The sequence below is a fragment of the Theobroma umbraticum genome, unplaced genomic scaffold, assembly GCF_002168275.2.
Source record: "Theobroma umbraticum cultivar Fairchild unplaced genomic scaffold, ASM216827v3 scaffold_44.0, whole genome shotgun sequence".
NCBI lineage: Eukaryota > Viridiplantae > Streptophyta > Magnoliopsida > Malvales > Malvaceae > Theobroma > Theobroma umbraticum.
Genome location: NW_018397255.1, coordinates 1,384,750 through 1,397,137, shown reverse-complemented (window position 1 = coordinate 1,397,137; position 12,388 = coordinate 1,384,750). Strand labels below are relative to the sequence as shown.

The following is a 12,388-nucleotide window of genomic DNA, read 5'->3' as shown; positions in this document are numbered from 1 at the left end:
TAAGCATTTTGAATAATCAAATCTTTCAAAAAAAAGAAAATGTTTTCCTTTATCATATCACCATGGCCCTTCCAAACAAAACAAATCTCTCTGGCCAGTAAACCAAGAAAACAATCAAGGATTTTGCACTTGCCTTAGCCCTCCTTCAAAACTCACAGCCTTAACAAAAACCAAGAGGAAGAAATCAACAAAAAAGGCTTCTCAGTTTGGTTGGGTAATTACAGCAAAGCAAGGCAAAGGGCAGGAGGAGACCCAAAACGTCATCATTTTGATTATCCTTTCAAAAAATTCCTTGAGCATTGTGCGGCCACGTTTTGTTTGCTCCACCACCGCGCGTGAGCAATCATTGATGCCCCTCCTCCTGTTTCTCACAATCATGATGGATGATGGAGGGTTGAAACGCTGTGCTCCTGCTTGGCGAATGGGCAAGTGGGACCCCAAATCTTCTTCTTTTTATCGTTTTTGTGCTCGTCCAAAAATTCTCTCCTCAAAGATACATGGATTGTATAGGTATGGGAAAGCTATAGATCAAATAACTTACACAGAAAGTAAAAAGTTGGTCTAAATTTTTTTCTAAAGCGTAGAGATTCTTGTTTCTTTCCTTTTGTTTTTCTTCCTTCATGATAGAGATAGACGGTGGCATCTATCTTTTGGAAGTATCACAAAATTCGGTCAACAGTGACTTTAAACTAAGATCGTGCAGCTCAAGCTCTATCTCTTTCCTTCCTTTTGGCATTACCTTAGTTTGGTCCAAATAAGTGATGGGAAGTCTCCTGTCTCGCTGTTACAGCTTGATTGGAATTTGGAATCTAAAGACGATGGTTGGTGGATAAGTGCATACGTACACAACAATGAGGGAGGAGGATAACAAGGTTGTTAGCCTTTGCATGAATTAGTCTTTTGATTTTGGATCCTAATATGTCGGCAATTTTACTTGTATTTAAATATCTGATTTAATGATATATGCGTAAATTTTATGTATCATTAAAAAAAACTTGATTTGATGATCTTTCAAAATTACTTTAAAAAAACAAATAATAAACTTGAATTTTACTTTTTAGTAGTTGGAAAAGAAAAAATTTGGACACGAGTTCCATATGAAAAAATTTCAACACTAACTAGTTTTTCAAGACAAATAATTAATTCCATTGAACTTATATAAGAAAATAACGAACATCGGTTCATGTTACATGTGAAATACATCAATTTCACAATAATTATGTATTTTTGCACCAATAGATCAAATCCAAATCTCTTTTTGAAAAACCGAAAGAAAATGTTCACAAGCAATTCATTTGAATTGGACTTTTTGGTGGTTGATAAATGAAAATAGTTTCTAATTCAAAATTTTTACGCTAGCTTGTTTTAAAAAAAATAATCTATCATAATTAGTTCCGTTGAACTTACACAGGAAAGGAACATCACAATCATCAACACATGTTACACATGAAATGCATTAATTTGACGAGATTATGTATATGCCTATTTGTTCATCAAATTATGATACTAATAGAAGTTTGTAGTTGTTAGAAAATATTCCTTATTTATTATTAGAAAAACACCCACGATCATATAACACTTTTCATAAACTACAAAAAAAAAAGTTCACCTATTAAGTTGAGCACATGTTTTCTTATATCTTAATATCTCAGTGAAATATAAAAAATATCTCTCTACATTTATGCATATTGCTAATTAATTTTAAATTAAATATTTATTTTAAAAATCTAATATGATATCATATTATCTCTCCCATCCTCTTTGTTACATGATAAATCTATTGTCTCTACACATGAAAGAGAATATTAGAGTGGTAATTAAAAAATTTGTTAAACTCGAAATATCTTAAAAATTTAAATATAATAAAATCTTTTTGTTTATTACCAATTAATTTTTAAAATTAAATAAATAATTATTTTAGAATAAATTTACACAAAGTATCGCATTAAATGTTAATTAATAACTCTAAAAAATAATAAAATAACGATAAATATTATAGGGAAAATCGCATCAACTACCTTTAAATATATCATGTTTCATTGATTTATTATCTAATTATCTTTTTTTCTCGAGTTAAAAAAAACGTAATCTATGGGTATTTTTTGTTCATTCTCTTTGATCAGACACTTTAAAAAGAACTTGGCTTCAAAATATTGTAACTTAGCTTAATTGTCCAAATTCGAAATATACATTTTTTCCTTTTTTTTTTTATAGACTATGGGTTCTAGTAAAAAGAATTCTAAATTTTTATTACATAATTAATCAAAAATATAAATAACATGCAAATTTATTTGTGTTCTGTCTAAGCCTAACTTGTCACGTATGCCTATTGGGGGACAAAGCTCTTCTCTCATCGTGGAAATTTTTTTATAATATCCAAAATACTCATTAATTTTTTTTAAAAATGCAATGAAAGATATATATTTTTCATAATTCTAAAATTCAAATCTAATACGTTTAAAGAAACCAAAGCATTTGGTTAAAACGATCCAATTTGAAATTCTGTCCTCCAGTAACCATGAAAAAAAATGAAAAACTCCTCGATATATCAAATAATGCAGGAAACTTGAAAATTTACAGTAAAAAAAATTATGTCTACCCATGTCAATGTAACATCGATTGGCCAACATTATCGATAAAAAGTTAAAATAAAAGATTTTTAAAAAATAATGGTGAAATTTTGAGGTTATTTTTATCACAATGGTGATAAATATTATAAAAATATTTGAGTTTATAAATATAATAAAAATATTTTCAGTTATTATTAATTAATTGTAAATTAAATACTCATTTAATGAAATTTTTAATTATATTTATATGTACAGAAATATTTTCAATTTAACCAATTAAGGACAAATATTTTCTCTCTAATATTTTGTTTGCTTCTAATAGAAGGATCCCTTTCGCCAAGACTTTCGAGGGGGTTTCCTGCAGAAATTTGCTATTAAGTCTAAATCAAATCAGGCTGTAAAGGGCCGCGACCCCACAGCCTACCGGCTCCAAAGCGCAAGGTTAGTGGGCATTTAAAATTGCCCGGGCCACACGTCTTTTCACCCACACGTGTACCCTTCGCCACGCGTCCGATACCCCGTCCCCGCTCATGCACTCGCCTGCAATCATTGGCACCACAAGTTGGTTTGCTTACCCGCACGAGCGGTTTGCTTAAATGCCAGTGCCGTATATATATTTCTTTTCCGCCTTTTGCCCCTTCCCTTTTGTTTTCCCTTAATCATCTTCGTTTTTGCACGTAACATCTCTCTCCTATTGGACCACGTGTCCCTCTCCAGAATTCATTCTCTCTTTTTTTTTCCTCTTTATTAATTGATAATAATTGTACAGTACTTACTTACGTTATTAAAGCATATGTTTTTCTTTTCTCTTTTTTTTTTCTTCCTCCCTTCTTTAACATACTTGGATACGGTAAGTACACTTTAGGATTTGTAGGCTAACATCAAGGCTGGATTTGGTGTTTGTCGTTGTGTTTGCCTGCACAAAACCAAAACTACTCCTTCTTAAAAGGGTGTGGCTTTTTTTTTTTTTTTCATTTTTGAGAGAAGTTTTGCTCAGATAAGTTGGCAGGAATGAGCTTTCACGTGAACACCAATAATGCTCATGCCTGGATTCAGATTAAAGCATACATCACTACTAAACTCTCTTTTCTTGGTTTGACTTTACAATCCACGTGTATAAGAATTTTAATTCGTGAAATTTAAAAGCTTTAATATAAACATTTATGTGTGTCTTGCATTAATTAACATTTTAAATTTATTTCTCATTACCTCCATATATACTATATAGAGTAGTGATAATTAAAATCTCATATCAATTAAACTAAAAATATTTTAAATATATAAATATAATAAAAAAATTTCATTTGTTAACGATGAATTTTAAATTAAATATCTGTTTTAAAAAAAATTAATATGATATCAAAATCTGTCCTAAAATTTAAACGTACGTTTTAAAATTTTTTGCAAAATTTTATTATCAAAACTATAACCTTAATAGGACGGAATGACGAGAAAAAGAGAGAAAGTGTACAACCTTGAATAAAGTTAAATGTCATTTCACTATATATATATATATATATATATTTGCATAGTGATGGTGGGGTCTTTGCTTTGTTGCACGTCCTAGATTTCTTCATGATTAGAACAGCTCATATGAGAAAATGAGAATCAATAATGGCGGTAATTAGCAGCTAGCAGTCATAATCATCAATCAATTAGTTGAACAAGTAATGCTTTTGCAATCCAACGCTTTATGTTGATGCCACGATTATTGTGCTGCATGCAAGAAAATTAACCGAAACAAAATTTAAAGTTGAACGAATATTAATAATGCATTACTTTATATATATATATATATATAATACTAAGATCACGTACTTTTCTTTGACCAACCACAATTTTCGAAAACCAGCCGCCTCCCACCTAGCTAGAATCCCTCTATAAAAACTTTAAAAATAATTAAAATGCCTTTCACGTTTCAATACATACGTAAAATTTTGATCAATAATTTTCAATCTAATAATTATTAATATTATTTTATGATACATGAAGTCCATAATTAATTCATCAAAGAAAAAAAATCCACAATATATAAACGAGACATATTCGAGTATTAAAAATCATAATAACAATACATTAAGTGGTTGAAAAAGTATTGACTTTCTTTTCCTTTTTAAGAGGTGAAATTTTTTTTAAGTTTAAAATCTAAATCCATAACGTTTATGCACATAAACGTTTTATGTAAGTAATTAAATCTTGATGCTTGTGATTAATTATTTGTGAATTTTTATGTCAAGTAGGAGTTTGTACTACGAGATTATTATTATTTTTATTAAGAAATTAATTGATGGGCTGTATAGCTTTATAAATTTTTTAATATTTTTTATCTTTTCCATATGTAATTAAAACATTTTACTGAACATTTATGGACTTTTTGAAATGATTTTATTCTTTTTCATTCGGTTGAACAATTTTTCAGAATCTAAGACAAAAATGAAACAGCAAAAGAGATTTACCATTCCATATATTGTAAAATTATAAGGTCAATTGACAAAGATATTTGGCAAGAGGCAATATTCAATCATAGTAATAGGGATGTCGGCAGAAGTTTCGAAAACAACAAAGTAAATGTTACATTAACCGGTCATTTCTTGCTTATCTAAATTATCTAATTGATGGACCAAATTCAACCGTAATCCTTGTCACCGAATTTTAATAAATCATCGGAAAAGGATTTGTTGAAGAAAAATGGAAGATTGTGAAAGGACTCCTTTGGTGATTATGTAAAGGAGGGGAGGGGACAAAGGCAAGATTAATGCTAATAATATAGGCCAAACTCAAAATGATAATGTCCAGTCGAATATGTTACAATCCATAAATTGGTTCTTATTTTTGCTTACTTTCTTAACTGTTTCTTTCGTTTTGTATTACTATCTCAAACGTTGATATAAATTATATATATATAAATTGCACTAAGGAAATACGAATACAAATATAATTGCTTTAATTAATGGAAGCAAAATCATGTATTTTATGATTTATTTATAGAGTCCAAAATTTTAAAATTTTCAAATATTATTATTTGCTTTTGTATTAAATCACACATTTTGATGGTTGCTTTAAAAACTAATTAAAAGAAAAAAATAAAAGTGACATTAGATTGGATCCTTTGGTAAAAGAAATTGGATATTATAATACTTAATTAAATGAACAAGAATAAGATTGTTTTTTTATATTTAGAGAAGGGAATTCGAACTTTATTTTTTTTACAGAAAAATCATGCATTAATTCATTAACTAAATACTTTGATGTAAAATGGTATTGAAATTAAGTAGTACAAGACTCAATATTCTTTTTATTTAGAAGCATGAAAATTCAAATTCTGCTATTTGATGAAAAGGTCAAATACTGGAATATAAATATTTAAATACATGAGTTAAGAAGATTAAGAAAAAAATCACCAATTTTTACGTAACATGAAAATTAAAAATATAAAAATTGTTTTACTATTTTAAAATTAGACCAGCTATATATGTGTATATAAAATTAAATTTTAAATTAACATTTTACTCTACTGACGTAAGAGAGATAATATTTGAGTTTCTTTGATCTCTTACTCTCTCTCTCTCTGTCTCTCACTCTGTTTGACTGTCCAATCCACTTTGGCCCGCTTCTGGTTGGTCTTCTGTCCATTCACAGTCCTTTTGGGCTAGACCGCAATTATATAGTTTGACCTTGACTGCTGCCAAGTTTGCATGAAGCTCCAGTTCACCTTTGCCAAACGAAAGCCAATAAAGTACTACTATGTGGGATTTAAGCATAAAGAAGCTGCCATTAAACAATTAATGAAGGGAAAGGACCATGCAATCTGCTTTCCATTTTTGTATTTTTATTTCTGCTCTGTTAAAACCAACGTAAAATCACTGAAGACAGTAAAAATATTGTTAAAAATCGAAAATAAAACTTGCCCATTACTCCATTAGTCCTTGGACCCATGAGTTCAATTTTTAAGCACAAAAAGAGGCAGCAGTTGCTCCATTATTTGCCTTTATATATTGCCTATCAAGAATAAAGAAAGCAGATGCAGCAAAAAGCCTTTTGATCCTCAGAAAGAATGTCATGAATCTGAAATTTTTATTTGTGAAAGGGAAACATTTTCTTAAGTGTTGCCAATTCGTTTGCCACTTTCCGCTCTTTTCCCTTAAAGGTTAGCGAAAGCATCCAAATTCGATCGAGCATGAAAAGTAAGCTTACTGGCTTCAAAGCTTTCCATTAAGTTCGGTTTTTCATCAAAACCACCTGCCGTAAGTGACTTTAAAGTCTCCAGAAACGGAATTTACTTTTCAAAAACAAAAGTAGACATCTGATTTCTTTCTTGGAAAGCTAACCAAATTATTCACCCATATACACATATAAAAAGAGAGTAGAGGAAGTAGGAGGAGGAACCAGGAGAAGAAGAGAGGAAGAAGAAAGAGTCGGTATCCATGCCTGACTCAGAGCATGTTTTCTTGTTTCTTCCTTCTTTCTTATCTCTGATTTTGTTCTTCATTCTCATCAAGAGAAAGCGAAGAAGATTCAATCTTCCACCTGGCAGAATGGGGTGGCCTTTCGTGGGTGAAACAATTGGTTACTTGAAGCCTTACTCTGCTATATCAGTGGGAGAATTCATGCAGCAGCACATGTCAAGGTAAATTAAACTTTCCCTGTTAGAAAAATGAAAAGCAAATTGAAGCAAAAGCCTTTTTCTAAAGAATCAAACTCTTTCCTATGTTTCAATTATCATGCAGGTATGGGAACATCTACAAATCAAATTTGTTTGGCGAGAAGACAATCGTCTCCGCAGATGCTGGGTTGAATAAGTTCATATTACAGAACGAAGGAAGATTATTTGAGTGCAGCTATCCGAGAAGTATTGGTGGCATTCTCGGGAAATGGTCTATGTTGGTTCTAGTTGGAGACATGCACAGAGACATGAGAATTATATCACTGAACTTCTTGAGCAACGCCAGGCTGAGGACTCATCTGTTGAGAGAAGTGGAGAAGCATACCTTGCTTGTTCTGAGTACCTGGAAAGAGGATTGCATATTTTCAGCTCAGGATGAAGCAAAAAAGGTAGAAAGAAATCTTGGAAGTCTATGAAATTAGCTTTCTTTATTTGAACATATATCCAAGAAAAGTGGTTAGCTTATGTTTTAAGGAATATGCTCTGCAGTTCACTTTCAATTTGATGGCAAAAAATATTATGAGCATGGATCCTGGACATCCTGAGACCGAGCAGCTCAAGAAGGAATATGTTACTTTCATGAAAGGAGTTGTTTCGGCTCCTTTAAATTTACCTGGAACTGCATATAGAAAGGCCTTACAGGTATAAACTATAAAATTAAACCCACATATGCTATATATTTCTTTTGGTCATGAATCTGATGGTTTAATTTTCTTTGTTGTTCTGCTTCTGACAGTCTCGATCAACTATCCTCAAATTTATTGAGAGGAAAATGGAAGAGAGGATAAAGAAAACGAAGGAGGGAAAAGAAAATCCCGAGGAAGATGATCTTCTTGAATGGGTTTTGAAGCATTCAAACCTTTCGACAGAGCAAATCCTTGACTTGATCCTGAGCTTGCTCTTCGCTGGGCATGAAACTTCATCAGTAGCCATAGCTTTAGCCATCTACTTCCTGCCGGGTTGTCCCACGGCTATTCAACAGTTGAGAGTAAGCAACTGCCGACCCTTATCTAACAGGCAGTGCAACCTTTCCTTTTCGTATATCCAATTAAATCCTTTTGATTCATCATTTTCTTTTTATTATTTTTAAACACCCAGGAAGAACACCTTGAAATTGTCAGAGCCAAGAAGCAGTCAGGGGAGATGGAACTGAACTGGGATGATTACAAGAAAATGAAATTCACACAATGCGTAAGCTCTTTTCATTAACCTTAAATCTATACTATTTTGGGTCATTTGCTATGATTAAGATCATGTTTTGATTTTCTTTCCATGTTTTTACTTTCTAAAGGTTATCAATGAGACGCTTAGGCTCGGTAATGTTGTCAGATTCCTTCATAGAAAGGCTCTCAAAGATGTTCGGTATGGAGGTAACTTGGAGATACTAACCTTTTCTACTTTATTAACTTTACTGGCTTAGTCAAACAGCATCAAAACTGATACTGAAAACCCATTTTTTTTCCTTATGCTGGAAAGGGTATGATATTCCATGTGGCTGGAAAGTGCTCCCAGTGATTGCAGCTGTGCACTTGGATCCCTCTCTTTTTGACCAGCCTCAACACTTCAATCCATGGAGATGGCAGGTCAGTCTACTTATTTACCAGATCATGCCTGTGTAATAGTTGTTGATTTGCTGTTATTCAGATGGTTTCCATTTTCATTTTGAAGTCCTAAAAAACTCATTATCTATTCAAGGTAGTACTAGTAGGCAAGAACCAACATGAGTTCATTCGGATTGTATGCTAGTTTAGACTAGTTTTTTTGTCAATGATCCTAGAATAGTACCGTTCAATGAGCTACAAAGAGTTTTCTTTGGATGCCAAATGAAATAAAAGTGTCAAATTAATTTTCAAAATATCTAATTAATTAAAAAAAGAGCAGATAGAGTCTGAAACTTTGCTGATCCTTTAGTCTTGACTCGTCAATTTTTGTCACTATACTCGTAAGCAACCGAGATCACGATGTCTTGAAAGAAGACAGAAGAGAAGTGGTGAGATGCGTCTAAACTCTATACTCCCCTAATTGACTTTAAATAGATAAATGTTCATAATGTCAACAATATATACACAGTGGTTGCATTTGATTTTTAGACTCGATGTCCATGATAAATATCTCGTCCGATCCTTAAATAGTTTTAATACAAAACACTTGAGTTAAAGTTTTTTATCTTAATCTATCCATAATATAGAAAAATAAAGAAAAGAACCAAAGCAATATATGTATTTTTATTTAAAAAATGGAGTTTAATATTTTTAAAAAATATATATAACAAAGGAATACGGAGTCCTCAAAAACTTATAAAATATTAATTTGAGACATTTGTACTAGGCAAATAAAGATATCATTGTGGTTACAAGATAAGTGGTCACAACTAATAATGAAGAGCGTAGGTGTATGAATTGTCTTGGACATTGATATCTACTCTCTCTTTCCTCGGGGAATGATAGCATTACCCACGAGCCATAAGCTCTCTTCTTTTCCCTTATTCTTTTAAAAGTAAAAAATTGGATAAATTTTTCATCATTGTAGCAGTGTGGCAAATGTTTTTAGGAATTAATATTGGTGCAAACATTGAAACCATGTGGGGTCTTTCAAAGTTCCATCAAAGCCGTTGATCACTGTCGCATCAGGATAACGCAAAATCAGCTTTAGGGGAAAGATATCTGAAAGACAAGCTACGATCCAACGGATCCTCTTATCACATGAACTGTCATGATCAATGAACCCTTGTCGCGTGCTGCACGGACGTTTGGTCCCTCGCTCCCCTCCCCTCTCAAAAACCAAAACCGGACCGGACCAGGCTTTGGGGGTCTGGCCTCTACTCTCGTGCGTGTGGGGAGGTGCGGGGGTTTGAAGTTGATGATTAAAGCCCCCATGTGGCTGTGGGGTTCTCACATGCACGTGCAGGGGGGTGCCCTTTTTTATTTCTGGTGGGTGAATCACAGTTCATAGGTTGGTCAAAAAAAAAAAAAAGAATTGTTATTACTAGTCAATAAAATGCCTGAAAGGTTACCGAGAAGGTTAAAGAGAGCACTGAACCATACAAATTCTACTAAAGTTGAGACAATGACTAGTCCCCATATTGAGAAGTTTTTTTTTTTTTGGTATACATGTCCCATATTATTATTTCAGTTTAGCTACAAATGCATGCACGTTCGGTACATTTAGATCCTTTTCATAAAGTTTTCTTACCAAAAATCTTCTTCATGCCATTATTAATCATGACAGGTACATGCTATAGTGCATGTCGTACTGTTAAAATCTCAATTTTTTTTGTGCATTTAACATGTATTCAAGTTAGAGAGGCATACACCCTACTTGCACATGCTTCATCAAGCTTGAATTTAAGTTTCTTCGTCTCTGTCTACGTACAAAATCCATGTCATAAAACAAGTTTCTGATATAATTTTCATTTGTTAAATCAGTAGACACTTTTCGTTGTCTTAATTCATGCATGCATCTGCCCGTGCTACTATTTCTTGAACAGCTTGTGTTAGATTATTGATCACTATCTCCCGTCCGATTGATTCATTTGGATGCAGCAAAATAATAATACTACTTGTGGGACGTCTCCTTCGTCTTCGTGCCCGTCGACGCCCACCGCGTCGAGCAGCAATTACTTCTTGCCCTTCGGGGGAGGACCACGGCTATGCGCGGGGTCAGAACTGGCTAGACTCGAAATGGCGGTCTTCATCCACCATTTGGTCCTCAACCACCAATGGGAGTTAGCTGATGTGGATCAAGCCTTTGCCTTCCCTTTTGTCGACTTCCCCAAAGGCTTACCCATCAGAGTCCAGCGCCACACTTCGGATATGAATTAAAAAAGAGACATGGGTCCTTTCTGGCAGTCTCAGCCGCTCGGGCATTGCACCAAAGCTACTAGCTTTGATCTGTGCGTGGGAGACGATGTTGGCTTTTGTATTTGCCAACGGTTTTAGTTGTTTGACGTTTATATATATATAAATATCACATGAAGAAAAAGGGGAAAGACAAAGAGAATCAAAGTACGTAACAGAGATAAAAAAAATATATTTTAGGACCACCTAATATATATATATATATATTCATCCACAATATTGTAAATTTTTATTTGAGATTTATTATTATTATTATTATTATTCATTGAAATATATATATTTATGTGTTATGGCTTTTCTTTTCATGTAGTTTGCTTATTTGAAGTAAAATTTAAAGTATATATGGTAAATGAAGATATCCTAATTATTTCATATCTTACAATTCTCTTTTGCTTTGTGTGTGTGTATATATAATGAAATTATCGTAAGAATTTCTATTAAATCTAATTTTGAATAGCTCTGAAGAGAAAGAATTTTGGAATGAAATGAAACTAATTGTACGCTTTTTATAACTTTACAAATATCAAAGTTTGACTTGATGAACAAAGCACAACAAATACAAATAGTTTATTTTAGCATTATAAATAGATCTAAGGTTGAGGAAGTTTACTCTTGGTTTGATTTTTTTTGTTGTTAAATTTTAAGATATATATTTAATATAAAATTAAAATATATTTTATTTATTGACATGGAAATAGTTAAATATACTTATCCTTTCTTTTATTTTATGTCTACGTTACTCTCTTCTCTCATATGCCATCTGGAAAATAGATACTTTGATTGAGGTTCATGGAACACAAAAATGAGGAAAGGAGCATGGAAATTAAATAAGCAGCAAAAATATTTAATAGACAGGATGTTTTGTCGTTTGGGAGAGTGTCCCGTTGGCCGTTTCTCTTCCCCGTTTAGAAAAAAATGTTCTAACGGTTTTTGGTTGGCACCATGGACTGCATATCTTTGATTATTTGCGGGCCCTCTTCTTATAATTCTGTGTCCTTGCCACGAGTGGCTGACGTTCTTTTCCGACTTTGCACATCAATCCTTTTCCCTTGTCCTTCCCTTTTCTGTTTTTACTTCTAAATAAATATATATATATAAATATATAGTCTAAACCATTGCATTTTCCTTGATACGTCAAGAATGAAAGAAAATCTAGAATAAAAGAAATTGATTAAATTCTTTCAACGAATTTTAAATTTGGGTAGGATGAAATATGAATAAAAATTTTATAATATAATTAAATTGATTTGAAGTGATGTTTCAACAACTATAAATTAAAATTTAGAGGCATGGCATTA

The 12,388-nt window shown here is 32.3% G+C and overlaps 1 protein-coding gene across 1 annotated transcript; it reads left to right on the top strand.

Moving 5' to 3' along the window:
* Positions 1 to 6,577: 6,577 nt before the first annotated feature.
* DWF4 (Cytochrome P450 superfamily protein) lies at positions 6,578 to 11,395 on the top strand. Its single transcript, XM_021419117.2, has 8 exons — positions 6,578 to 7,197; positions 7,298 to 7,622; positions 7,723 to 7,875; positions 7,970 to 8,221; positions 8,332 to 8,424; positions 8,525 to 8,603; positions 8,710 to 8,816; positions 10,776 to 11,395. The coding sequence occupies exons 1-8, from the start codon at positions 6,995 to 6,997 to the stop codon at positions 11,052 to 11,054; spliced, it is 1,491 nt and encodes a 496-aa protein (XP_021274792.1). The 5' UTR covers positions 6,578 to 6,994; the 3' UTR covers positions 11,055 to 11,395.
* The last annotated feature ends 993 nt before the right edge of the window (positions 11,396 to 12,388 follow it).

Coding starts and splice junctions, on each gene's coding strand:
- DWF4 (XM_021419117.2), top strand. CDS start 6,995: ATGCCTGACTCAGAGCATGTTTTCTTGTTTCTTCCTTCTTTCTTATCT. Junction 8,425..8,524: donor AAATGAAATTCACACAATGC/GTAAGCTCTTTT, acceptor TACTTTCTAAAG/GTTATCAATGAGACGCTTAG. Junction 8,817..10,775: donor TCAATCCATGGAGATGGCAG/GTCAGTCTACTT, acceptor ATTTGGATGCAG/CAAAATAATAATACTACTTG.